This window comes from Drosophila ananassae, chromosome XR (genome assembly GCF_017639315.1).
Source record: "Drosophila ananassae strain 14024-0371.13 chromosome XR, ASM1763931v2, whole genome shotgun sequence".
In the NCBI taxonomy this organism is placed as follows: Eukaryota; Metazoa; Arthropoda; class Insecta; order Diptera; family Drosophilidae; genus Drosophila; species Drosophila ananassae.
Genome location: NC_057932.1, coordinates 13865955 through 13891482, shown reverse-complemented (window position 1 = coordinate 13891482; position 25528 = coordinate 13865955). Strand labels below are relative to the sequence as shown.

The 25528-nt window shown below is 48.0% G+C and overlaps 10 protein-coding genes across 16 annotated transcripts in view; 2 read left to right on the top strand and 8 right to left on the bottom strand.

The window, feature by feature from the left end:
* Positions 1–295: 295 nt before the first annotated feature.
* On the bottom strand, positions 296–1674 carry LOC6504993 (glycine-rich cell wall structural protein 1.8). The gene has a single exon (XM_032452034.2). The coding sequence runs from the start codon at positions 1225–1227 to the stop codon at positions 604–606; it is 624 nt and encodes a 207-aa protein (XP_032307925.1). The 5' UTR covers positions 1228–1674; the 3' UTR covers positions 296–603.
* A 1658-nt stretch (positions 1675–3332) lies between these two features.
* On the bottom strand, positions 3333–4043 carry LOC6504992 (heterogeneous nuclear ribonucleoprotein A1, A2/B1 homolog). Its single transcript, XM_001965640.4, has one exon. It carries the CDS (start codon positions 3927–3929, stop codon positions 3507–3509), a length of 423 nt encoding a protein of 140 aa, XP_001965676.1. The 5' UTR covers positions 3930–4043; the 3' UTR covers positions 3333–3506.
* A 1445-nt stretch (positions 4044–5488) lies between these two features.
* LOC6504991 (vitellogenin-1) lies at positions 5489–7325 on the bottom strand. The gene is made up of 3 exons (XM_001965641.4): positions 7020–7325; positions 6704–6963; positions 5489–6557 (listed from the first exon to the last, which is right to left on the bottom strand). Exons 1-3 carry the CDS (start codon positions 7276–7278, stop codon positions 5814–5816), a joined length of 1263 nt encoding a protein of 420 aa, XP_001965677.1. The 5' UTR covers positions 7279–7325; the 3' UTR covers positions 5489–5813.
* An 866-nt stretch (positions 7326–8191) lies between these two features.
* LOC6504990 (phospholipase A1) lies at positions 8192–9831 on the bottom strand. The gene has a single exon (XM_001965642.3). The coding sequence runs from the start codon at positions 9572–9574 to the stop codon at positions 8360–8362; it is 1215 nt and encodes a 404-aa protein (XP_001965678.1). The 5' UTR covers positions 9575–9831; the 3' UTR covers positions 8192–8359.
* A 1570-nt stretch (positions 9832–11401) lies between these two features.
* On the top strand, positions 11402–12443 carry LOC6505280. Its single transcript, XM_001965643.3, has one exon. It carries the CDS (start codon positions 11718–11720, stop codon positions 12279–12281), a length of 564 nt encoding a protein of 187 aa, XP_001965679.1. The 5' UTR covers positions 11402–11717; the 3' UTR covers positions 12282–12443.
* An 81-nt stretch (positions 12444–12524) lies between these two features.
* On the bottom strand, positions 12525–13118 carry LOC6504989. Its single transcript, XM_001965644.4, has 2 exons — positions 12872–13118; positions 12525–12811 (listed from the first exon to the last, which is right to left on the bottom strand). The coding sequence occupies exons 1-2, from the start codon at positions 13116–13118 to the stop codon at positions 12525–12527; spliced, it is 534 nt and encodes a 177-aa protein (XP_001965680.2).
* A 449-nt stretch (positions 13119–13567) lies between these two features.
* Positions 13568–15158, bottom strand: LOC6504988 (glycine, alanine and asparagine-rich protein). The gene has a single exon (XM_001965645.3). The coding sequence runs from the start codon at positions 15061–15063 to the stop codon at positions 13771–13773; it is 1293 nt and encodes a 430-aa protein (XP_001965681.1). The 5' UTR covers positions 15064–15158; the 3' UTR covers positions 13568–13770.
* A 3481-nt stretch (positions 15159–18639) lies between these two features.
* LOC6504987 (keratin-associated protein 6-2) lies at positions 18640–19473 on the bottom strand. The gene has a single exon (XM_001965646.4). It carries the CDS (start codon positions 19238–19240, stop codon positions 18659–18661), a length of 582 nt encoding a protein of 193 aa, XP_001965682.1. The 5' UTR covers positions 19241–19473; the 3' UTR covers positions 18640–18658.
* Positions 19474–19745: 272 nt separating this feature from the next.
* LOC6505281 (probable tubulin polyglutamylase TTLL1) lies at positions 19746–22767 on the top strand. Its single transcript, XM_001965647.4, has 4 exons — positions 19746–20294; positions 21268–21847; positions 21900–22240; positions 22297–22767. Exons 1-4 carry the CDS (start codon positions 19933–19935, stop codon positions 22562–22564), a joined length of 1551 nt encoding a protein of 516 aa, XP_001965683.1. The 5' UTR covers positions 19746–19932; the 3' UTR covers positions 22565–22767.
* LOC6504986 (partitioning defective 3 homolog) overlaps positions 22627–25528 on the bottom strand; it is a 36692-nt gene continuing 33790 nt past the window's right edge. For all 7 annotated transcript variants that reach the window (XM_032452011.2, XM_001965648.4, XM_032452009.2 and 4 more), the window contains one exon: positions 22627–24337. In XM_032452011.2, coding sequence (XP_032307902.1) covers positions 23773–24337 — 565 coding nt within the window. In that variant the 3' untranslated portion in view covers positions 22627–23772. The remainder of the gene's footprint in view (positions 24338–25528) is intronic.

The following is a 25528-nucleotide window of genomic DNA, read 5'->3' as shown; positions in this document are numbered from 1 at the left end:
TCTATTCTATCTGAACTTTGATTTCAGATACTGTCAGGTACTATCTTATAACATAGTCTTTAAATACTCCCTTTATCTGAGAAGAGATATATAATAGAAATTGTTCCATCATTCTATTCTAAATATCCTATATCTAGGAGAAACTTAATAACAATATTTCTAATAGAAAACCATTTGATGATTTCAAACACTTAATTATTCGATGCTGGTTGACCTGGTTTCTGGAATCGCCCATATACATACATATATAATATATATGTGGAGCTAGTTCCCAACTGTTGTTCCTAAATTAAATTTAATATAACAATGCATCTCTAATCCCAAAACCAAACTTAGTTCCGCAACCTCCCATAAAAACTTCAGTGATTTAAAAATGCGTATAATTGTTTTATTTGTTAACAAAAAAATAAGTTTAGGTTGAGAAAACAGGCAGAAATAGAAGGGCATCCAATTTTGTGGGAATTGAAAATAAGTAATCGGGATTTCTCCGGGGATGTCCACTATCTCTATGCCATGGAACACATGTCGGCAGCAGCCGGAGGACTGGCTGCTCTTGGTAGGGGTTTGGGTTGGAGCTGGCTGGGATTAGCTTGTGGATTGGGTCTACCATCCTCCACCGCCACCGCCTCCGTACTTGCCACCACCACCGCCGCCGCCATGGTGGCCACCGCCTCCTCCGCCGCCGCCGTGGTGTCCGCCTCCCTGGTTGCCGCCTCCATAGCCACCGCCTCCGGATCCGCCGCCACCATAGCCTCCCTGGCCGCCGCCTCCTTTGCCGAATCCTCCGCCACCGTAGCCTCCTTGGCCGCCGCCTCCTCCGCCGCCGTGCTTGTTGCCACCGCCGCCAGAGTTACCGCCCTGCCAGGAGACGGAGGAGCCGCGGTTTCCGGCCAGGGACTTGCTGCCTCCACCGCCGCCGCCTCCGTAGCCTCCTTGTCCGCCGCCACCGCCTCCATAGCCTCCTTGTCCGCCGCCGCCGCCTCCGTGCTTGCCGCCACCGCCGCCATAGCCTCCCTGGCCGCCGCCGCCGCCGCCTCCATGCTTGCCACCGCCACCTCCGTAGCCGCCACCTCCCTGGCCACCGCCTCCTCCATAGCCTCCTTGGCCGCCGCCTCCGCTTCCGCCGCCTCCATAGCCGCCACCTCCTCCTCCGCCGCCGAGCAGGCCGGCAGAGGCCAGGGCGACCATCAGACCGCACACAAAGACCAGGACGAAAGCGTGGCGCATTTCAGATCACAGAGAGAACACACACAGAAAAAAAAAGAGTAATCCTTGTGGTAAACCGCTGGGGCAACTGAGGCAGTGCAACTGCAACTGATGTTCTAACCCAGAACTTGGCTCCGTTTTTATAGCCATTGCTGCGGAACTAATCGTTTTCCATTTTCAGTTGAGTCACCTCCATCCGATCCGATCCGATCCGATGCGATGCGATCCAATCCCTCGGAGCTCCCAAAGGAAGGTTGAGAACGCGGCACAATGCACTTGTCTGGCTGGCTGGTAGGCCAACATGCCTCAAGTATGTCTGGGATGGGAACATCGCGTATACGCCACCGATTCGCCGATTCGCCGATCCACCAACAAAACATAATAATAAAAGCCAACCTCAAAGCCAAATCCGAACCGAAGCACTTTTTAAATTGCTGAGCCATGGCTGGATCATTAATTGCTGGCAGTTTCGCCTCCAAGTGTCTTCCATATTCTATGCTCTGAAGTTGTTCTTAATTATTGTTATTATTTTACGGCCTAAGAGGCCTGGAAACAGGTATAGAAGGTGGTTGGAAAAGTGTGAGAGACCACAGTTTCTTTGGCAGAAAATCTTATTGAAATATTAGAACCTAAATAGGTTACGAAAATAAAGGATTTCTAAAAGAAAGAAACAGAAGGGCTTCAAAATAGGGATAAAGGGGTTATAAGATGCCTCTTAAGAGGTATTCTTAGGGTTAGAAAATTATGGGAGTTATGGGTCATGAATATTAGATTATTAGAACCAAAATAGGTTACGAAAGTAGTTCCAGAATAAGTTTTTACGCAGAAAGGCTTTAAGGAATTCAAAAAAGAAATAAAGGTTTTTTCGAAGCTATACTTAGGTTTAGAAAACTACAGCAGTTATAGTTTGAAATATGAATATCTAAGTAGGTTACGAAAGTTTTAATAGTTCTGCAACTATTAAACAGAAAAAATGTAGGATAATTATTAGAGATATACATATGTACATATAAACCTGCAAAGGACTAAAAAAGAGAAACATAAACTATTGAACAGAAAATCAATATTAAATATTACAAGTTAAATAGGATAGTTCTCTAACTATTAAACAGAAAGGTTTCAAAGAAGACGAAAGTCCTGTAAATTGTCTATAAATTAAAGGGTGCTCAGGGTTAGAAAAGTATGAAAACTCTATATAAGAAATATAAGATGTAGTCGGAAATAAGAACAATTCAATAGGTTACAAAAGTAGAATAGTTATCGAACAATTAAATGTAATGGCTTCAGAAAACAGGGGAACGTTTTGTAAATGACCTATAAGAAGCTATACTTTGGGTTGAGATACAAAAGTATGAGATATGTCGAGTTTTGAACAGAGAATCAATATGAATCATAAAAACTTCAATAGGTTACGAAAGTTCCGATAGTTCTCTAAATAGCAAACAGAAAGGCTTGAAAGATCAGACTCAGTTCAAAGTAAAGCCCACATGAAAGCCAGCCATAGTCGGCTTAAATAAACAATTTTCTCGCACTTTATTTTCAAATCATATTTATGCTCGTTTTCGGTTAGGTTGCAATGCCGTGTTTGTGGTAATTAATCTTCATTTACACAGCCAGCAGTAACAAATTGGTGGATGCAAATGCGAATGCAAACACGAGTGTGTGCGAGTGCAGCCATCAGACACTAGTTCAATGTCAATTGACTCGCAAACACGACTAGCTGGCTGCACTTGAGCATCACTTGCCATAAATTTCATCCAAGTATCTAATGGATGTGTGGGTCTTCTCATGGCAGTGGCTTGCATATCCAACAAAAAGTATCTTTTACAGTCATAGTCATAGAGTGGAACTATAAAGTCGAACCACTGTGCAGCATCGCGGGCGCATCTTCCACCTTGGCCGGAGGAGCAGCGACTCCGGCTGTTCCACAATCATTTAAGCCAAGAGAATGAAAAATGCATTAAAATCGAATAATAATTGCCACGAACCAGCGGCTCAAGACTCAAGTTTAGAATGTTAATTGCTCCGAGATCCATAATTCAAAGTTCCCCAGCATATTTATGCGATTTTCAATCGGTTTTCAGACCGATCTAAGATCATAAAAATGCAAAAACTAGTCTGAGAAATGGAGGCAGAGTTCTCTGATTTGTGCATTTAATTTCGATTAAAAAAAAATAGTATTCTTAAGTATTTATGTTACAGATTCAAGGGGGGTGTTGTGTTGTGAACCAGAGGGGGCGGAGGTGGGTAAGGGTGAGGGAGAGGGAGATGTGTCCTTTCCATAGTCCTTTTCTTTTCTTTCACCACCAGCCACTGTTCGAGCCGGAACTGGACCAGCCGTTGTTGTTCCAGCCAGAGTTGCCGCTGCTCCAGCCAGAGTTTCCACCCCAGCCGCCAGAGCTGCCGCCCCATCCGCCGGAGTTGCCACCCCAGACCTTAGAGCCACCGCCCCAGACTCCAGTGTTGCCTCCCCATCCTCCAGAGCTGCCGCCCCATCCTCCCGAGCTGCCGCCCCATCCTCCAGAGTTGCCCCAGCCGCCGCCGCCGCCGCCTCCTATCTTGATGACCTTGATGACCTGCGGCTGGGAGGAGGACCATCCGCTGTTCCAGCCACTGCTGCTGCTGCCGCCCCAAGGATTCGAGGATCCCCAGCCGGAGGAGGATCGTACAACGCCGGCGGAGACGCAGGCCACCAGAGCGGAGATGACAATGAGCAGCTTCATCCTGTTGAGTCCTTTTGCTGAGTTCGGTTGCTGGTTTCAGATACTTTGTTGTGGTTGTGGTTTTTGGTTCACCTCTCGAAGTGTCGCACTCGAATGATGTGGCCAGTGGAGTGCCGGTCGCTATTTATCGCAAAAAGTTACACAAAAACTGCGTGGCCCAGACTCGGTCTCGGATTAGTCCGCTTCCACTTCCCATAGACTGGGACTGGACTGGGCCGGGCCGAGTCGGGCTAAGCCTCGATTTGCTCAACCACAGTACTTGGCCCGGCTCAGTGCAATGCAAAGTGGCGTCAAGACGAGAATCCACAAAATAAATCTCACTCGAGAGGCGGGTGGCTGCCTAGATGGCTGGCTGACTGGCTGACTGGGACCCTGGGTAATTGCAGTTTATTAAACCACTTTGAGCGTCCGATTCTTGACCAGGGTCAACTGCTTTTAAAGCCAAAGTACAAGAAGGCAGAAGCCACCAAGCCAGAAAGCCACAAAGCCACAAAGCCACAAAGCCACCAAGTGGGTAGCCAACAAATCAAGAAATCAACAAATCAGCCGACCATGTGCGAGCCGGGTTGCAAAATTCGTGCATAACTCACACGCTTGATGGATCATTTCCTCGCCGAAACTGCAGCACAAGTGCACTGAGAGAAAGGCTAAGAACTCATACACTTTAAGAAAATAATTATGAAAAGATAGGTCATAGAATCTGTCTTAACTTTTCTCTCTTAAAACTTCTTAAAACTTCAAAACTCTCATACCTTTTAATCAAATTTATTACTTTTAAATTCATTTTTCTTCCAGTGTAAATCAGACACCTCAAAAATTCGCAACTAGAGGGGGCGGGGTCACAAATATGAGTCCACTGTGCGAAGATCTGGCGTCGGGTGAGTCATTTGTCAAGCTGGCAGCTTAAGCCCCAAACGGCGACACTTGCAGATGCAGATACAAAGATACAAAGATACACAGATACACACAGAGTCACTGCAGATGCAGATGCAGATGCAGATGCAGATGCGGATTCCAGGTGAAGGGGCTACCTTTCAGGTTGTCTCCACTGCGGCACAGTGGATGCTCTGGCATTTCCTGATCCCGAAGGACACACTACCACCTCGAGAGTGGAGTCTCCTGAGAACTGATAGAGCCAGAAATCGAGATCAACTTGGAGATCAAGGTGGGCCATCTAGGACGTCTAGGCGATAAAAAGTGACGCGACGAGCAACATTCACTTTCACTAGGCCTCCCGACCTCACCGATGACACTCACTGATGATCTGATGGTGATTGGTCCGCCACTCACTGGGCCCCACTGTACCTGCCCGGGCGCCACTAAAAATCCAACAAATTGTAAACAAAAACTTGAGCAAACAGTCATCTCTGAGCTTGTTGCAATTACCTGGCGAATGGCGACACTGCGACCTCTTTTCCACAAGTTATTTATTCTTTGGTTTCAGTGGCTTTGGGGGTATTGTGGGTTAAGCATCAAGGACTAAGAGGGTTAACTGTGGGAGAGACTATTCATGGAAGACTATCTTAATAGGAACAAGTTATTGAAACGAAAGGGTATTGTCTAGTTCGTAAAGATGATCATTTATTTCCTCTGACTTCTTAGCTTCTCAACTCTTACAAGTTAAGACTATCACATAGGGTATTCCCTGGTCGATCAGCTCCGAAACTCCGAACTCATGTATTAAACACATAACAAAATTAATTGAATTGTCAACGCGCTTAGAAGGCAAAAATAGTATATTGCATATCGACCGCAATCGGGTCAAAACGAACCAGGTAGCTCTGTCTGATCATAAAAAAGTTAAGTAAGTTAAGTAAGTGGTAGCTCTAGCCTAGGCGGTAGTTAGATTATAAATAGATGGGCCGCCGGAGGAGAACCTCCTCCTCAGAACCAGGACTTGGACTTTGCCGTGGTGGTGGTCACTGGCTGGCTGGTGGTCGACGACGTGGAGCTGCTGCTGTCCGGACAGGTGCCGCAGGTCTCCAGGTGGGCGGAGCGGACGATGGAGGCGTGGATGCCGTAGGGCGTGGTGGGGTTCACCTCCAGGAAGTAGTTGCCCTTGGAGCCCTGCGGTACGCCATAGCCCATGGGTATCTCGTCGCCCGGGCAGCGGAACTCTCGGAGGCGGGTCAGGGAGCTGCAGCGGGTGGCCATGAAGTTCCGTTCGTTGCCGGGATAGACGGTCTCCGCGTAGTACTCCCAGGACCTGGCGTGGGCACACACCACGGAGTAGCAGCCGGCGGGCAAGGGACTCAGCCCACTGGGATAGAAGTCCGCGTCGCCCAGGGGATCGCGCTTGCCCAGCACCCCCGAGTTGCTGTGGATCACGTCGATGAACTTGGCATCTCCGCGCAACAGACCCGAGAGCACCTCGCCCTCGTTGAAGCACGGCTTGGCCGGATCCAGGCCCGTTATCCGTGGAATTACGCTTCCCGTGAGACGCGTCAAGTGCCTGCCCGCCGCCCCCACGATGTGAGCGCCCAGGCTGTGTCCGATCAGGTGGATGTTCTCCACGGGCATCACGTCCAGCAGCTTCACCAGCCCGAGGGCTATGTTCTCGCCGATCTCCTCCGTGTTGAAGGCGCTCCAGGTGTACAGGGTATCCACGAATCGGGCAGCGTCCACGGCCTCGAGGGGTTGAGAGAGGGTTGAGGGGGCTCAATTATTGGAAGGGTTAGGTCAAGTTCGGAGCAGCTTCAAGATTAGACTCAGTGGCTGAGAGCCACTAATCTCGGAAGAGCCTTATCTCCGATTCTACAATCTACGGATCTCACCACAAAGTTGACGTCGCCCCGGCAGTTGTAGGCCTTGGAGAAGACCTCTATGGTGTCCGATCCGTTCACGGTGGTGGTCCAGCCGGTGGCCAGGATGACCACCTTCTTCTTGGGATCAAATTCCGGGCTGTGCCACATGGCCCCCGGATTCGTAAGCGGAAAGTTGATCTTGGCGCAGGGCGTACGGAGCTGGAAGTGCATCAGGTTGATGTCCGGCGTGAACTTGGACTTGATCTTGTTGTTGGCCAGGGCCTGGGAGCCTTTGGAGAGATATGGGTCATCATTTGGCCACATTCCATCCGGGTAATCTACTCACATATGTAGCTCAAAGAGCTGGAGACGAACTCAAAGGGATAGCCGGCTATCAGCTGCTTGCCGCCGTCGAGGAGCCCCTGGGGCGTGGGCAGCAGACTGGGATCCACTATACTGGCGCCCACGGTGCCCACCGAGTCTATCACATCCGGGAGTGTCCACTCGATGGCCTCCATGTGCCGGAAGAACTGCAACAGCGTCAGCAGGAGGAGCATCGTCAGGGGCAGCCGCTTACGGCCGGGAATCTTGCCAAAGTCACCCATCCTGGACGAGATTTGAACGCAAACTGAGTGCCGGAAGCCGGGTGACAATGTTATTTATACGGCTTCCCGGGGGGAGGGAGAGGAGGAGAGGAGGAGAGGAGATCCGATCGACTTGTACATATTTTCCATTCGACGACGCCGCCGGCGACAATATCGATGTGTGTGCCCCGATCAGATAAGGTGCACTTGTCACTTAAATTAGTTTCCATTTGCGGCACTCATCGGCGCTCCGTACAGCTCCGTAGAGTATAATGCCCATGTATTATAAACAGAATACTATGTAGGAGAGGCTGGACGGGCCTAGGTAGGGAGACTCACGGGCCGAGCTAGCTGCACTCGCATGGCCCGCCCTCATCTGCATACATTCCCCGAACCGATAATCCCTAGCGGCTCAGGCGCTACTCTTCAATCCGGATTTAATCCGGATTGCCGGCCAACACGCCGAAATCTATGCGGGATTTGGTGATCTTGGAATTCCCCAGTTTGCTGATACCCGGGGTCACTTTCCGAGGCACTGATTAGGAGACTAAGCCTTTGTTTTTGGTGGCAATTCGTTGGCCAACTTCCGCAGGCGGTTGGCAAGGTTCTGGGTGGAAGGTAGGGTATCAGAGAGTGCACTTGGAGAAAATACTATTGGATAGTAGAACTAGAAAGGTTCAATGGTCTTTAGTACTACATACTAACTAGACTAGACTAGTGCCTGGCTCTAAAATTAAATTGATTTTAATAATTAAAGTTCTGATTTCTTGTTGATCTGTTAGACCTTTAAGACCCACACCCATTTCTCTCAGTGCACAGCTTCGACTCACGTTTTGAACATCAAATCCCCCCCCAGATTCTGTTACGACAGCAGAGTCATATTAATGCGAGCACATCGCCCATTTTCCATTCTCGGATCCGATTCCCAGGCCATTGTCATTCCGGCGGTGTTTTGTGGACAATTGTTTGGAGAACTGGCATTACGTCAGGGCCCCCTTTTAGAATTATGATTGGGCCTTTATCTCTGAATAATAAATAGCAATAAATCGATAGCTTATATAATCTCTGGGGAGGACTAGAGCGCTAGGACTTCGGAGCAGCATCATCCCCTGCAGTTGCCGCACTCTGAACCCGTGTAAGTGTACGTCTCCGGGCTGGCATTCTGGCCGTAGGGCTGCGCTCCGTTCACGTCCACGTAGAAGAGGCCCAAGTCCGCCGGATCCGCTGCAAAGCCCATGACGGTGTCCGTGCTGTCGCAGAGTATCCCAGTGTAGAGGTCCGCATACCTCCCGCAGCGCTTCCCGAGGAAGTCATTCCCGTTCGTGGGATAGACCGACTCCAGATAGTATTGCACCGCCCGGGTGTGGGAGCAGGAGAGGGCGTCCAGCCCCAGGCAGCCCCGCTTGAAGGGCAGTCGGCCCTGCACGAAAAAGTCCGCGTCCCCGGCCCGCTTCGAGGTGCCCAGCATGCCGGGATTCGTGTGGATAATGTCCACGAACCGGGCATCCCCGCTCCTCACCCCCTCCAGGTCGTTGCCGTCGTAGAAGCAGGGATTGGCCGGATCCAGGCCGGTAATCCGCTTCAGGATCTTGCCGCCAGACAGCTGGCGGTAGTTGCGGCCCGTCGAGCCGGCTATCTGGGCGCCCAGGCTGTGGCCCACCAGGTGGAACCGCTCCAGCACATAGTCCTGGTCGGGCAGGCGGAGCAGGGCCTTCGCCACGTACTCCCCGATGGCCTCCGTGTTGAGGGCCGACCAGGAGTAGAGGGTGTCCAGGAAGTAGGCGGCGTCCAGCACCATGAAGTTGGTGTCGCCGCGACAGGCGTAGGCCTTGGCCACCGGCCCGGCTCCCGAGTCGTTGATGTTCGTCTTGAAGCCCGTGATGTAGAGGACGGAGGGCCGATCCCGATGGAATCCCGGCGTCGTCCACAGGTCCTCGGCTCGGGTGAGGGGAACACTGACATTGAGGCAGTCGGCGTCCTCGGTGAGGAGGAAGAAGCTCATCCGGGACATGTCCGGCACGACCTTGGACTGCAGCACTCCCAGGTCGACGATGGTGCTGCAGATGTAGTTGAAGGTGGAGAAGCCCAGGTCGAGGGGCACTCCGATCACCCACTGCTTCAGAGTGCTCTGCAGTCGGTCCAGTAGGCTGTCCACGGTGGGGAGGCCCGGCTCCTGGTCCTGGCGGCCAGGGTGCTCGCCTCTGCTGATGTTCATAAAGTCCAGAACGGAGTCGCTGTGGATCAGATCACTTCTCAGCTTATCCGACTGAGCCGCTCCGGAGAGGAGGACCAGAACTACTAGAGCCCGGAATGTCATGGCTTTCTGATTTGGGCGGCACACTGGAAGAAACTCGGATAACCTTGGCGCTTTTATACTTTCCGGCGTCCCACTTTCTGATCATGTGTCTCCGGTTCTGGAGACACGACTCTACGACTTCGTGTGTCTGGAATTTTTAATCCCAGAACACGTGTCCGGGTGGCACGAACTGATCCACTCTTATCACATCCAGGTAGAGGTAGTGTTGTTGTGTTTCAACAGAAATTGGAAATTATAGCGACTGGCGGATCAGTGAGTGGTGGGTGGTGGGCAGTGGGTGGTGGGCAGTGAGTGGTGGGTGGTGGGTGGTGGGTGGTTCGGGCCAGACATTGGCAATCGCATAATTTTCCAAACGAAAATATTTTGCGTTGGGAAACGCTCCGCTCAGCTAATAACTGAGCTCAGCCAGGCTCTGTTGCCAATTACCCGACTACCAGGTCCCCGCCTCCACCTCCACTCCCACCTCCTCCACCGTCTCTTTGAGAAACTTAAATTAAAACTCAAACTGAGACAGAAAAAAAATAATAGCAAGCGTGGCTATTACATTGGGAGTTGCTACACAGAGAGAAAATGGTTATAGAGGTTGTTTTTTAATTTTAATATTTAAGATTTCTCCAAGTGTATAGGCTTTAGGCTGGCATGTTTCTTCGAAAGATTCCTAAGAAGTCCAGAAAACTACTTGAGGAAAGATATTTTATCCTAAATATTCAGAAACCAAGAAAACTCTTGATATTCTCCTCTCATTGTTTTTTTTATTTTAATATATAAGATTTCTCTGAGTGTATGGGCTTGTAAAGCTTGAAGACTTGCGTGTTTCTACCAAAGATTCCTTAGAAACTCCAGAGAACTAGTTGGGAGAGTTTAAGAAATATAAAATAATCTCCAAAGTTAGTAGATATTTTATTCTAAATAGTCAGAAACCAAGAAAAACCCTCCTATTCTTGTCTCCTTATTTTAAGTATTATACAATTTTAATAATAATATTTAAATGCCCTTTCAAGAGCATCCAATATTCGACGAATGAGGAACCAATTCGTGGCTGGTTTTCGGCAATTTATTCGCACATTTCACGTCGAAACTGATGGCAACAAATTTCTACCAGCCGGGGAACATGCTACTCCGCTTCTCTACTGTTTTGTTTCGCTTTTCCACCTTTTGCAATCTCTGGGATACCACCGGCACACTACCCGTCAGATACGAATATGGGTGAGTGTGTCAGATACTTTTGTGTTTTGATTTCGGCAGTTCGGCAGTCTACTCGCTCTACTGACTTATATAGCTTTCTGGCTATGAAATCGAAATCAATGGAGATTGCTATTTATTAGGGGCTTTGTTGGACACAGTATAGTTCCAAATTGGAGCTTATATAATGGGACTTATGGACGAGGTCTGCTATCCAGCAGGGAGATGAGTGATCGGGAACCACTGCCCTTCAGAAGACTGCACTTTTTTGGGCTTCCAGTTCCAGAACAATGATCTCCTCTCAGTTCTCTGTTGATCCCCGAATGTGTTTGTCATTCTAGCTCCCGGATAGTAGCTGTTGATAAAATTAATTAGTCAACTTGTGCCAAAAAAATCAAATTTATGAAAGAAATACGGAAAGAGCGGCTCAGCTTCCGCCTCGTCGGTTGGGGGATCTTTTTTTTTTTTTTGTTTAATTTTTTTCCCGATATGATATTGATTTTTGGAAGGCCCAGAGGGATGGCAGCTAATTGCGTAATATTATCCGCACACTGGACACACTGCACTGGAAGAAAATGAGGCGAAAGAGGCGAATATTACGTATACGCACCGTTGCAACATGGCGAGCGGGGTAAGTGCAGCAAATTATCAGCTCCAGTCGAACGATCGCGGATCGTAGGCAGATGTCCGTTGCAACATTTAATTTTTTTTTTTTTCTTTCTGTATTTTGAGCGTTTTGTTTTTTTGTTTTTTGTTTTTTGTTTTCTGGTTGTGTGGATTTTGGTTGCAAGCAAACAGAAGCGCGAAAAGTGGCTGGAAAATGCAGGAAAATTGACGGAGCTCCGGAGCATATAAAATGCCACCGAGTTTCGAGACCAAATTAGTTGACTCGAAACATTTCACCGCGTCGGTTTTGGATTTCTCCTCCGAGATACATCTCCAAGAAAAAGTATAGGCCACCATGTTCAGCTATCGCCTGGAAATGTTGCTCCTGCTGGGTCTCCAGCTGGGCCTCCTCATCTCCGGCTATCCCCTGGGCGAGGACCTCTCCGGTGGCGTCCACTCCGCCGGTCTGCTGGGCAGCTATGCCGGAGGCCTGACTGGCGGGGAGGCCCTCTCCAAGCTGGACTTTAGCTCCGAGGTGTCCTCCCACGAGTTTGGAGGCGTCTCTGACGGTGACCAACTGGGCTCCCTGGGCGATCACCTCAGTGAGGACCACTTCCCGGCCGACTACGGCAGCAGTGCGGACGGTGGCGAGGAGTACGCCGAGGCCAGTGAGATCCACTCGCACTACGAGGATCATCACGAGGACGAGCACAAGCCGGTGCCCGGGATCGATCACGGCAAGGGCGCCTTCAGCTACAGCACCCTGTACGAGTTCAAGGACCGGGACGAGCACGAGATCCACCAACTGCAGCACCAGGCCCTGGAGCAGCAGGTGGAGCACCAGCAGGCGGAGGTCCACCACCTGGAGAGTCACTCCGACCACGACCTGGGACTGGGCCATCTGGAGGAGCTCTACTAGGACTGTGATTGTCTAGAAAACCAAATCAGAACCAGAACACCATATCCTAGCTATTTTTTGTTTTTTTTTTTGTTAAAAGTTACAGAAATATTTAAAGACCAAAGTTGAGCTTGAAGGCTTGCAGAAATAATAAAGTTTATATTTAAAAAAGTAAATTTCTTAAATGTTTTCTGTATGACAAAAAAAAAACAAAAAAATAAAAACTAAAAAACAAAAAAAAAAAACTAAAAAGAAAGTCCTTCTTCAACGTCCATGGGACTGAACTGGAAAAGTGTGCTGGCGGAGCTTCAGTTGGGAGAAGTCCACGTTGTCGCTGACCAGGATGCGGGGCTCCTGGAGAGCCACTCCCGAAGTAGCCACCGGCAAGTGGGAGGCCCCAAAGGTCTCCACATACAAGTGGGGCCAAGGACTCCCTCCCAGCGACCCGGAGGAGGAGGAGTACGGATTCGAGAGCAACAGCAACGGGGTGGGCTCCGTGTCAGGGGCTAGTTGGAGAACCCCAGAGCTGATGTGGATAGCAGGTCCATACCCTATGAGTCATATACCCTTAAAGTTAAGCTGGAACTCTTCGAAATATTACTCATACGCACCATGGGTTGAGGGAACTGTAGATTTTTCCTTCTCCGCCGGATGACCCGCCGATGTGAAGCCCACAGCACTCACCGCCAGAATAAAGAGTTTCCAACCAAACACTGGCATTTCGTGGCTTCTTTGGAATTCTTCAGAATTCTTCTGGGCTTTTATATTCTCCGGAGAACGGATATTCCAAGTCATAGCTGAACGCCCATTGGTGACACTCGCATGTCTCGGCGGGCGATTAAGATCGGTTGGAATCATTATATAGAAGCTATAGATCGGCGATGATATCTAGGGGGGTCTAGAGGCCATGGTTTTCCAGAGAAAGCCTAAAAGACTCCCCGAGATTTTCGAGATTTCCGAGGAACACCAACCCGAACTAAAAACGCTGCTACACAAAACTAGTTTCTTGAACTAAAATTCTGATAAAATTAATTGAATTAGAGCCGGGGAACCTTAGACCCCCATCAGGGCCACCCATTTCTGTCCCGATCCGGACACCGATCCGCTGGGAGTTAGCATTCGGGTGCTAATTTCCGATAGAATCAATAAAAAACACAATGAACTCGGCCGTCAGACCGCCGGAGAGCCATGAAAACTGAAACACAATCGCAGCCATTCGAGATTCTGGCCGTCGATTACATAAGAGGGCCCAGCCGGATATCGTGGATAATGGGTTATATAACGATCCACTCAAAAACACCCATATGTGGTTTATAAATTGTGATTTTATTTACAAATCGCTGTTCGCTCGTTTCGGTTCTATCTCTCATACAGGTAGCTATCTCTCATAACAAAAAAAAGGGCGACTTCTCGCTTTAGAACTACAAAAAAAATAGTTGAGTACGTTTAGGGTTAAGTTTGAGTTAGGGGGTCTCGTTGGTGGCTTCTGGTGGCCATCTTCCGGCTCTCCCTAGCAGCCCACCAGCTTCTCAAAGATGCCGCCGCGCTTCCAGCCGGCGCCGAATCCCAGTCCAGAGTTTCCGCCACTGTAGCCCTGGCTGTAGCCTCCGTTGTAACCTCCATTGTAGCCTCCGTTGTAGCCGCCGTTGTAGCCGCCGTTGTATCCGGTGCTGTAGTCACCGCTGGAGCTGGCCGAGCTGCTGGCCGAGGCGCTGGAGTATCCAGTGGCCACTGGGGCGGGGGCGGGGGCGGGGGGTCCGTAGACTGGGGCCGGGGCGTGGTCCTCGTCCACGATCAGCTTGATGGTCTTCACGATCTGTTGGCTCTGGGGGGCGTAGCTGATGGGGGCGGGGGCCACCACGGGAGCGGGGGCAGGCGCGGAGATGACCACGGGAGCGGGGGCGGGGGCGGGGATGGCAACTGGAGCGGGGGCAGGAGCGGTGTAGCGCACCACGGGAGCGGGAGCAGGAGCGGTGTAGCGCACCACTGGGGCGGGGGCAGGAGCGGGGGCGCTGTAGCGGACCACGGAAACTGGAGCCGGAGCAGGAGCGGTGTAGGTCACGGCAGGAGCTGGAGCAGGAGCCGAGTAGGTGACGGCAGGAGCGGGAGCAGAGTAGGTCACAGCGGGAGCTGGAGCGGAGTAGGTCACAGCCGGAGCTGGAGCAGGAGCGGAGTAAGTCACAGCGGGAGCTGGAGCGGAGTAGGTCACAGCGGGAGCTGGAGCAGAGTAAGTCACAGCCGGGGCAGGAGCCGAGTAGGTCACAGCCGGAGCGGGAGCTGGAGCGGAGTAGGACACTGCGGGAGCCGAGTATCCAGAGGAGCTGGCGCTGGAAGAGGCACTGGCACTGGAAGAGGAGTAGCCACCGCCGTAGCTGCCGCCATAGCCGCCGCCATAACCGGAGGAGCGGTAGGAGGGCTGCTCGACCACCTTGATGACCTTGATGACCTGCTCGCCGCCTCCATAGCCGCCTCCGTAGCCGCCACCGTAACCGCCTCCATAGCCGCCGCCGTAGGACGAGGCGGAGCTGGAGGACGAGCTGGAGGAGGAGCTGCCGTAGCCGGAGTTGTAGACCGGGCGGCTGGGCTGGCTGTAGTATCCTTGGTTGTAGCCGCCGGAGTAACCGCCGCTGCCGTAGGAGGAGCCGCCGTATCCACCCGAACCGGAACCGGAACCGGAGCCGCCGCCCAGGCCGCCGCCAAGGGCCTTGAGGAGGGCCAGTTTGGCGCCCAAGAGGGCCTCCGAGGGGGCAGGGGCCGAGAGGGCCATGAGGGCGACAAAGGCCACGCAAACGTACAGCTTCATGGTGATTATGGCAGTGGTAATGGTGCTACCTGGACCCTAAGCGAAACTCAACTGATGTCCCAAATCGAGTCTGGCCACTAATTTATAGCCGGCTTTGGGCCGCTCTACCCATGTATCTGTATCTGCCTCAGTCTCAGTATCTGTATCTTGCTCTGCACCTGTATCTGTCTCAGTATCTGTATCTGTATCTGTATCTGTATCGGTGTTTGTGTAGTTCTAATCTTTGAGAGCTTTGGTAGCCTACCCCCTGGAGCAGCGGTGTTTGCTTAATTCATAAATAGTTACTTATGGGCCAAGACAAGACTTAAAAAAATAAAATAAAAATAAAATCTAGGCGGGGCTCTCCGCCGGGCTGTCTGTCACCTCAACTACTTAACCATCAAGTGAGATATTTTCTCGCATCTCGGCCCAACAATAAATAAATACAAAAAGTATAAGGCAGCAGTTTGTGGATACGTTACGGATTCGCAAGAAGCTGCCAAGTCAGGTAATTCCCCAAATCGAAAAAATGTACACTGAGAGAAATCCAAATCCATACTTTCCCACTTCCAAGGATCATAACTTAGCTCAGTTTTGGAGGAATATTATAATCTATAACTTTCCAAACTCAGTTTTCCAAAGAGGGGGATAACCACTTTTAAATACATTTAGAAAATTTCTAAGGATAAGGGGGTAACATTATGTAATTTTTTTTAGGTTTTATTCTATTTTGTTAGATATTTAAAATATAAATAATACGATTTTTAGCACATAGTAATCGAAGGATAATTAAACAAGTTATGGATTGGAGGCTTTAGACGATGAGGATCTTGAAGAACTAGACAAGAGCTTTGGGGAGCCCTTTAATATCAAAACCATTCATTATTTTTAATTTCTAACTATGAATAGTTATTATTAGGCTAATATTTTGGGATCAAAAAAAGCAAATATCTGTCTACTCATTCTGGGTCAGTCATGCTCGGCTTTTCAACTACTTCTTTTCTTGAGATACATTAATAAATAGCATCTTCAAGTTATTCCCATTTTTTGTAACTTTTCAAAGGGAAAAAAGGGGGTTTCATCATTAAAAATCAAAAAGAATAAAGGAAGGAATATTTCGAGGAAGATCTCGAAGAAGATCTGAATGCAAATCGATAGCAAATGAAGCAACAAAGCAATTAAGGTTTCAATCGACCGCTTTAAAACCGAATAAAAAATTTCAATAGCTTGGATATAATATATATTGGATATAATGCCAATGGCTTGGATTATAAAGCTATGCAATAAATGACTGAATTATATCCCTAAATGACTCAAATTTTCAATAAATTACTCAATTATGTCAAAAAATGACTAAGTATTGGCCTTCTTGATGAAGGTTTGTTAATATCCTTAAATAATCCTATAATAACAGAGTCTAACTAACTTATAACTTCTCATTCTCCACTCATAACTCATAAGATCCGCAAAAGGTATAGCTTTCAGAGCTCTGGTCTTATTTGCTCGGACATGAAGTTTGTTGTTTAATCAAAAACTATCATTAAAAATTATGAATAATTTTTGAAAAGAGGTTTTCAAAGGGTAAAACATCATAAAAATGAACTAAAAATCAATGAAATTTTTGTTCTATATTTTTTATTGTCAATCAATGGTGTTTGTAGCCACAAGTCTTTTAAGTTAAACCACTAAAATACCCACTCCTTATTCCATTACTCATTTTCCCATTTTTTTCATCAAATATTTCTCTCAGTGCCGAGTGGCAAATGTGCGTAGCCAACTATGTTGTCATTGTCACTCACTCAGCCGCCGAAATCTTGTGCATGGCTACACGTAGTCATAGATTTAGAAAAAAAAGTCCCAAAGCCAAAACCTAAAACCCAAAAAGCCAAAACCCAAAGACAAAGCCAATCTCAATTCAAATATCCAAAGCACGCCCAAATCTTCAGCTCATCTCGGAAACTTGTCCACGTTGTCTGACGTGCAGAGATGTCTATTTTTTCCAGTTTAGTTCTCATATTACATTTATTTAAATTCTTAGCCTTATTGATCCAGACCCGTATGCAAATCAGGTCAACACCAAAGCGCCAAAACCCGCCCAACATTTTCCATCTGGCCAAGTTCTATATTCCATATTCTGTTCTGGACTGGTTTCTTGTTGATCTTCAGGCACGAGAGCAACATAAAATCCCTTTTTAGGGAACATGCGTGGAATCTTGGCTTTAAGATGCAAATTATTTGCATAAATAATGTTGACTTTGAGTCCAAGTTTTTGGTTTTTAGGGAGAGGTTTTCAGTCCCAAAGTATTATCTCACTCATCCTCTATATATTCCTTATACTCTCTATATATTTCTATATAGTTCCGCATCTAAATCTGTGTACTTCTCACTACTATAGCTCTGTGCCCTCCTCTTTCTTTTTGTGGCTCTTGAGGGTCTATTGGCGGAACATGACAAATATTAAATCATAGCCAATTTACACATTTCCATTTACAGATTTTGTAGTTTCTTCCCCCCTTGGAGCACACATATTTCTTTTATTTTCAGTGCACTGAGAGAAATTTTTACCTCAAAGGGGTTACTAACAAAATAAATTAGAAGAAATATCTTGTTTTTCTAATCTCTTATTAGACATTACTTCTGTATTGTTTATATATTATATAATTTATCATAATTTAAATATTTTTTTTTCAGTGTATGCCTGGTGCTGGTCCAGCTCAACCAATTTGCACCCATCGGGCGTAGAGCATTCTTGGCCACACATTATATTTTTTTTTTAAATTTTTTTTTGGGCTTGGCTCTTGTGACTTTGACTTTGGTTTTGCTTTCTGGCCTTTTTTGACTTTTTGGCTTTTTTGCTTTCTGGCTTTTGGCACTTGATTGCCGTCAGGAGGGGAGCATTGTTGGCCCTGCAACCGGGAGCCGGGGCCAAAACGTGGCTAACCAAATGCGTAAACATCAGTGGCTAGTGGCCACAATCAGCCTGAAACTCTCGGTTTCATTCAGGCCCACCACCACACCACCACCACCGCCCGAAGGTCATCCTCCGTCTGGGTTGAATGGGCTCTTTGGGTTTCCCATTTGTGGGCTGTGGCTCGTGGGTTGGGTTCAGCTCACTTCAGGGAGGCGACTTCTTCAATTGGGTGCGAAATATTTGATAAGTTTTGTAATTCCAAGCGTGGAATTGCAACAGAATCAAGTTGCACGAAAATAGAGGGCTTTGAAAGCCAGCATTTGAATAATATTTCAGTGACGAAAACAGGGATTATTATATATTTAAATAATTCTTAAGACACTCTGCCTTTTCTCCCTTTTTTGGATAATTTTTTCTTAAAAGATTCATCATCTTATTTAAGATTCTATTTAAAATCTTAAAGGGCTTCTGATTTTTTATAGCTTAGTGGATGGTAGTCCAATAGGTGACGAATATAATATTTTTAAAACCAGTCTTAAGGCTTTTTAAAACTCGAAACTATTATTTCCCCCTGAAGTAATTCAATTATCTTCAGTTTCCATTTAAATCTTTTTATTTTAGAATTTATTTTTTACAAAATGTTTTTAAAAATACAAAAAAAAAATTGTTTAACCAAATATAGCTTCTTCGTTCGTTGATGTTTCTTCAGCACAGTCCCGAGGCCAGTCCCAGAGGTGGAGGAGGAGCTCCGAATCCCAGGCCGAAGCCACCGCCTGCTCCGTAGCCGGCTCCGAAGCCGTAGGAGGCGGGCAGGCTGCCGTATCCGCCGCTGAAGCCTCCTCCGAAGCCGGACAGGCCAACGGCAGGTGCCACCGGGGTGGAGACGGAGGTCACCACGGGAGTGACCACCGCGGAGGTGGAGATGGCCGGAGCCGCGCCCACAAAGCCACCGGAATAGCCGCCGCCGTAGCCTCCATAGCTGCCTCCGTATCCCGCGCCGTATCCGCCTCCGTAGCTGCTTGCTCCTGGCACTACGGATACCTTGATGACCTTCACCACGTTCTCGGGGGCGTAGCCGTAGCCCGATCCGTATCCGTATCCACCGCCATAGCCTGCTCCGTAGCCAGCTCCATAGCCAGTGCCGTAGCCGCCGTAGCCAGTTCCGTAGCCGGCTGCAGTGCCTCCGCCGCCCAGCAGAAGGTTCAGCTTGCCAAAGGTGGCGTCTCCCGGTCGAACCACGGCCGCCAGGACCACCAATCCCAAAGCCAATCCCACGCGGAAGTGCATCGTGCAATGTGTAAGTGTTTCAGGTGAGTGTCGGAGCAGAAAATCCACAGTTCTTGACTTCCCAACGTCGGCCGGTGAACTCTGATGGCCTGTCCGGTGACTGGGGAATTTATACCCCGCCGGGGGTCAGGTGTCATCAATGGGCGGTCTCTGTTCTTGCCCCGCCACCGGGGCGGGCCTGCAAAGTGTGAAATTACTCAATCGAGGGCCGACTCCACGCCGAAACAAGTGACACCACCACAAAGTCAATGGCAATTGACTCCATGGCGGTTCCCCGGAAGGTTGCCGATCCGTGATTATTTAGAACTTCCCATCCACGTTGTGGTCTGAAAAAAAACAGTGCCAGATTTTTGCGCAAATATTTGGGTTTAAAGGGAATTATCACTTTCGCTTTCTTGGGGGAAGTGGTTCCCGGTTCGGGTTAAGATCCGGGTTGGGGAACTGCATCAACTTCTCCCAGATCTCTTATCCCTTCACTCTACACCTGGCATCAGTCAGGCCAGAATAATTTTGTCATTTAATTTAATAACAAACACTATAAAAATATAAAAAAAAATATATATTTATAAGAAGAAATTTAAGAAATAGTAAAAAAAAAATATTGAAAAATAATTTGGAAAAAAAATTACAGTTGCAGTCCAAAGTGTGTTGAGGAAGTCGGGGTCCTGCTGGGCAGCTGGAGAGCCTCCAGGATGAAGCCGCCGCCGAAATCCAGCGCTCTGAAGAATCTCCGCCCGAAGCTCGGCGGCAGCTGTACTAGCTGTGACGATGATTCACCGGAAGTGCCTCCACCGCTCCCCGCGTCACCGCCCTCCCTCACCCTGCCGCCCCCCCTTGTCAACTTCATCCGGAGCCGCCTGAAGCCGCCCAAGTCGCAGAAGTGCATCTTCTACAGCACCGACTGGGAGAAGTCGGCGCTGCTCACCAACTTCCAGAAGCGGGGCTGGCTCCAGGTGCCCTCGTTCGGCGGCGAGTGGAACTTCTACTGGGCATGCACCCAGAACTGCCGGTACATCTTTGGGATCGATCATCCCTACAGGATGCGTTCTGATCAGTAAGTGTGTCTCCTACATTAGCATTACTGATTTTAGGGTTTTTGAGGGGGAATTTGTGAGTCACCCACTCTCTATATTTTAGACAATATTTTAGGGAGATTTAAAAAAAATATATATATCTAAATTACATATAAAATATATAGTTTTGAGGCAGATTACTATATTTTAAAATTATTATTTCAAATAATATTTAATCCTTTTTTAATTTAAATCAATTAAATCGTTATTTTATATCAATTATTTATTCAGAATATATAATTTCTAAAAAAGTAAACAAATAATGCCACTTACCTCCCACTGTACTTCCATTGAATTCCAGTGGCTCCTATTCCCATAGGAATATGTATATGTATGTATGTATGTATGTATTCATTGGCTGCTCAAGCTAACGGTGCTTTCGCTCCTGACATAGCGGGGCTCTCAGAAGGACCCACGCTCGGAGCACCCTCCATGAAGTCCCTTTTAATCCAGGAATTTCAACCAAAATCTCTGCCTAAATAATTAAATATTTTTACAAAGGAGTTAAGAAGGATATTTATCATATTCTTACCATTTCCAATTAAAAGAAATTTGGATATAAGGATAATCGTAGGATCTAACACAATAAATATTCCAATACTCCCGTAAACTCCACTAGCACTTGCCATTGCACTTTAATTACTTAGTTTTCAATGTTTTTAGAACTTATTTAAGCAATTCTTATTGTCAAAAACACTATTTAATAAGAAAATTCAACAAAAATGAATTTAAAATACAAAACAGAAACAGAAATGGCGGCTTAGAGAGAGCGCAGGATCAGCCGGCAAAGAGAGAGTGAGAGTGGGAGAGAGAACAGGTGCAGCGCAGGGTCACACTAACAAGTAGATAACCTTGCGTGTTTCACAACACTACTAGAGAGTTTGGCGGAAAAAAGGACCATTTTCAAACAATCATAGCACTTATTCAGCCAATCCTTACACTCTTTACTTACAGAATGATAAACCACTTTCCCAACTCCGTGGAACTGTCCCGCAAGGACCTGCTGATCAAGAACATCAAGCGCTACCGCAAGGATCTAGAGCGACGTGGTGATCCCCTGGCCCAGACCCTGTCCCCGGACACGAAACTGGGGATCGGTGGAACGCGGTACAAGCACCTGGACATCATACCCCTGACCTTTGTCCTGCCGGCCGACTACCAGCTGTTCGTGGAGGCCTTCCACCAGAACCCGGTGAGCACCTGGATCGTGAAGCCCTGCAGCAAGTCGCAGGGCGTGGGCATCTACCTGGTGAACAAGTTGTCCAAGCTGAAGAAGTACGCCTACGACGCCAGGACCTTCTATCCGGCAATGAACCGGGACACCTGTGTGATCTCCAAGTACATTGAGAATCCCCTCCTGATTGGCGGCAAGAAGTTCGATCTGCGGCTCTTTGTCCTGGTCACGACCTTTAATCCCCTGAAGGCCTACCTCTACAACGAGGGATTCTGTCGGTTCTGCACGGAGAAGTACGACCAGGCGGAGATCGACAATGTATTCATGCACCTGACCAACGTCAGTATCCAGAAAACGAATGTAAGTGAATGGGATTAGATATCCGGATCTGAATCCAACTCCCTAATCTCAGGAGGAGTACAATTCCATACACGGTGGCAAGTGGCCTCTCCAGAATCTTTGGCTCTACCTGGACAGCCTCCGGGGCGAGGGTGTTTCGGATATATTGTGGCGCCGCATCTCGGACACCATCCGTCACTCCCTGGACGCGGTGGCTCCAGTAATGGCCAACGACCGGCACTGTTTCGAGGTCTACGGCTACGACATCATCATCGACAACAGCCTGAAGCCGTGGCTGATCGAGATCAACACCTCGCCCTCGATGCACTCCACCACCACCAACGACAGGAGCCTCAAGTCGCGCCTCATCGACAACGTCCTGGACGTGGTGGTCCCCCCGAACAGTCTGCCAGAGTGAGTTGTCCTTGCGGATGTCCTTTGAATCATTATTTATCCAACTACTCCCAAAGCGAACACTGGGATAAAATCCCGAAGCCAGAGTTGTTGAAAAACTTCACCGTCCTGATGCCCATTCCGCACCAGAAGCATTCGTCGACGGGTGCCGGGGGGGCCACCCGGTCGGGGGGATCGCGCCGCAAGGGCAGATCCTCCAAGAAGAAGAAAAGCCCACCCGCCGAGGGGGCGGAGATGAACGCCAGAAAGGGCAAGGGCGGCGGAGGCGGCGGCACCAGCACCAGCACCGGCACCGGCACCGGCAAGGAGAAGCTGCGACGATAACATGCCATTTCCTTAGTCCTTTCCCGCCTGGAGGGCTCTCTGGAGGGATCTCTGGAATGTCGTTCTCTTTTCGAAATTTTCGTAACATTTAATTCGCAATTCTCAAATCGGTATCGCACAAAATTATACTTAGAGAGTAGAGTACACACAAAAAAATTAAAGTATCGTATATATAATCGCTATATATAGAGGCTTAGGCTCTAGTTTAGTGTTAGATCGTACAAATGGATGTCTATATCTAGTTAGCTGCTGTCTTTTATTCGTTTTAAGGGACCTCTCGACGGAAATCGACACAAAAAAAAAAAGTGTTACAGGCATATCCTTAGATGGTATATCCTTCATATCGTATATATATCTCTATAAGTTTTACTTTTCGCTTCTGGCAGATCCTCGCCTCAGATCCTGCCTATCTTGCACACAAAATGGCTTCCACTTTAAAGCTAACGGAAAACAAACATTTAAGGATTATATATACAAATTAAAATATAGAAAAAAAAATAATTATGATCAGAGACATTGAAATATTACTTATGATCTGGCTGCTGTCCTTTCTTCCTTCGAAGTTTGCTCCTCTCGCTACTAACTATGTACAAAAGATTCTCCGGGTTCTCCGACTCCGACTCAGACTCAGACTCAGACTTGGATCTTAATCCTTAAGAGCTAACTCTAATCCGAGCACTTCACAAAGATATATATTCTCGATCCTACGCGCTAATGTTGTGAATAATGGACTTAAGCCTACATGTGTGTGTGGTGTGTGTGGGTGGTTCAGGGCGGGCTGGGCTATCAACTCCTCCCACAAACAGTATACCACTCCCCTACTCCCTGCAAGGATCATAAGGACATATACTCTCGCTTTGGTTACAAATCTTATAGTTGGCCTTATTGCGGAATGATTACAATAGAATACATCGGTCTTGGATGAGTTATACAGTTTAAAAGCTTAGGGTTATCCTGGAAGTAGTTGCCGAACCCCACCCTGGACAAGTGTGTGTGTGTGTGTCTGGTACGAAATTGTGGAAGAGTTTCCATCGCAGATCCGATTCCTCAGCCCTCAGCACTCAGCACTCGGTGGCGTAGTAGAAGATCTCCACCTCCTCGCTGACCTCCCTAACCCCGCTGCTGGTCTGCTCCTGCTCCTGCTCCTGTCCCGTCCTCCGGTCGACGAGCACATCCCGAGTGGCGCGCGCGTGCGCCAACACCTATAGTCACACCTTCGAAGCGTGCGGCTGGGAGCCGGCGGTGCTGCCGTACTGCGACTGCCCGGAGGACATCTTCTGGACAGTCTGGTAGGTCGGCTGCTGTTGGATCTGCAGCTGGTGCTGGAGTTGCTGCTGGTGTTGCTGCTGCTGCTGGAGGAGCAGGTGGGCGGGGTGGCCGCCCTGCTCCCGGATGGTCACCTGGGTAACGAAGGGACCACGGCTGCGGGCGGAGCTGTTGAGGCTGGCCGGCGAGTAGCCGTTCATGGCCGCCGCCTTCCAGTGGGGCACGTTGATGGGCGAGGTGGTGGTGTTGCCGCCCGCCCCGGAGCTGTTGTCTCCCCTGCCGCTACCTCCTCCGGAGGTGCTGCTGTGCTTGATGCTCCCGACCCGCTGCTGCACCGTCTCGTACTCGTAGTAGCTGCTGATGGGACGCACTCCGTTCCCGGCCTGCGCCTGCGGACCTGCCTGTCCTCCTGATCCCGACACCGATCCCGATCCCGATCCCGTCGAGTGCATGCTGATGTCCTGCGAGCGGGCACTGCGCTGCGAATGGTAATGCTGATGGCGGCGACTGGAGGAGCAAGCATAGAGGAATGATGAGTAATTTACAAGGTGAGCAGGAAGGGTGTTCTCTTGTCCAGTTGGATGCGGAATTTCGACAAGCCGGGACTCAATCTAAACTACTTTTAGGCCAGAACCAAGTAGCCAACATACCAAAGTAACTACGACATTTAAGGTGCAGGGGGCAGTGCGTTTCGTTTTTCAAGGGGCGATATAGGGGGTTCTCCATCCAAAAATATTTAAAAACTTTAAAACAAATTTGGTTTTCTGATTTGATTGCTAATTGATTGGGAATTGAACTACAAATCTTGTAGGGTATTGCGATTTCGAATCGGATAAAAAGATATGGCTTTTGAAAGAACATGCTTTTTCAAAATTTTCAAAAGGGGTACCCCTAGAAAAAAAAAGACAAAAAGTCTATCGGAAAATGATATAATAGATTTTGAAATTAAACTACGAATCATTTTGGCTATTCCGATCAAGAATCGGATGTAAATTAGATGACTTTGTTGTAGTCCATATATGAAAAAAGAACATTCTTTTCTCAATTTTCTAAGGGTTATACCCCGAAAATTAGACAAAAAATCCATCGGAAAATAAAATCCTTGATTTGTATGCTATTTGCTTGATGGAGAACTAAGGTGCAAATATTTAAAGGTACTCCGCTTTAAAATCGGATAAGAATTGCCAAAGATATGGTCTTCAATTAGGATTATATACAAAAAAAGCATGCTTTTTGCACTTTTTCAATAGTTTCAATAAAAAATCGATCGGACAATGATATAGAGTTTAATGTGTGTAGATTGATGGAGAATTGAACTGAGACTCTGCTAAGCTATTCCTGCCAAGCATCAGCAAAAGGATGTGAATGAGATGCCTTTTTTGAAGTTCATATCCGAAAAAGCATGCTTTTTCCAATTGTCCAAAGAAAAATGGATAAGGATTGATCTGAAAATGATATTCTTTTGATGTAGATTGATGGGGAATTGAAGTATAAATCTTTGAAGATATCCAGCATGAGATGCGGATAAGAATGACTAAAGATATGGCCTTTTTTCTAAATAGTTTTCGAAAAGCATGCTTTTTTTTAGGTTTTGAAAGGCTCTTGATGAGGCCTCCTAGACGACCAATAGAACCAAAAACCACTCTCAGGTTTAAATCAAGAATCTGATAGTATCCAACTAAGATATAGACTTCCCCC

Coding starts and splice junctions, on each gene's coding strand:
- LOC6504993 (XM_032452034.2), bottom strand. CDS start 1,227: ATGCGCCACGCTTTCGTCCTGGTCTTTGTGTGCGGTCTGATGGTCGCC.
- LOC6504992 (XM_001965640.4), bottom strand. CDS start 3,929: ATGAAGCTGCTCATTGTCATCTCCGCTCTGGTGGCCTGCGTCTCCGCC.
- LOC6504991 (XM_001965641.4), bottom strand. CDS start 7,278: ATGGGTGACTTTGGCAAGATTCCCGGCCGTAAGCGGCTGCCCCTGACG. Junction 6,964..7,019: donor CAGCTCTTTGAGCTACATAT/GTGAGTAGATTA, acceptor ATCTCTCCAAAG/GCTCCCAGGCCCTGGCCAAC. Junction 6,558..6,703: donor GGGGCGACGTCAACTTTGTG/GTGAGATCCGTA, acceptor CAACCCCTCGAG/GCCGTGGACGCTGCCCGATT.
- LOC6504990 (XM_001965642.3), bottom strand. CDS start 9,574: ATGACATTCCGGGCTCTAGTAGTTCTGGTCCTCCTCTCCGGAGCGGCT.
- LOC6505280 (XM_001965643.3), top strand. CDS start 11,718: ATGTTCAGCTATCGCCTGGAAATGTTGCTCCTGCTGGGTCTCCAGCTG.
- LOC6504989 (XM_001965644.4), bottom strand. CDS start 13,118: ATGATTCCAACCGATCTTAATCGCCCGCCGAGACATGCGAGTGTCACC. Junction 12,812..12,871: donor TACAGTTCCCTCAACCCATG/GTGCGTATGAGT, acceptor TATGACTCATAG/GGTATGGACCTGCTATCCAC.
- LOC6504988 (XM_001965645.3), bottom strand. CDS start 15,063: ATGAAGCTGTACGTTTGCGTGGCCTTTGTCGCCCTCATGGCCCTCTCG.
- LOC6504987 (XM_001965646.4), bottom strand. CDS start 19,240: ATGCACTTCCGCGTGGGATTGGCTTTGGGATTGGTGGTCCTGGCGGCC.
- LOC6505281 (XM_001965647.4), top strand. CDS start 19,933: ATGAAGCCGCCGCCGAAATCCAGCGCTCTGAAGAATCTCCGCCCGAAG. Junction 20,295..21,267: donor TACAGGATGCGTTCTGATCA/GTAAGTGTGTCT, acceptor CTTTACTTACAG/AATGATAAACCACTTTCCCA. Junction 22,241..22,296: donor CCCCCGAACAGTCTGCCAGA/GTGAGTTGTCCT, acceptor CTACTCCCAAAG/CGAACACTGGGATAAAATCC.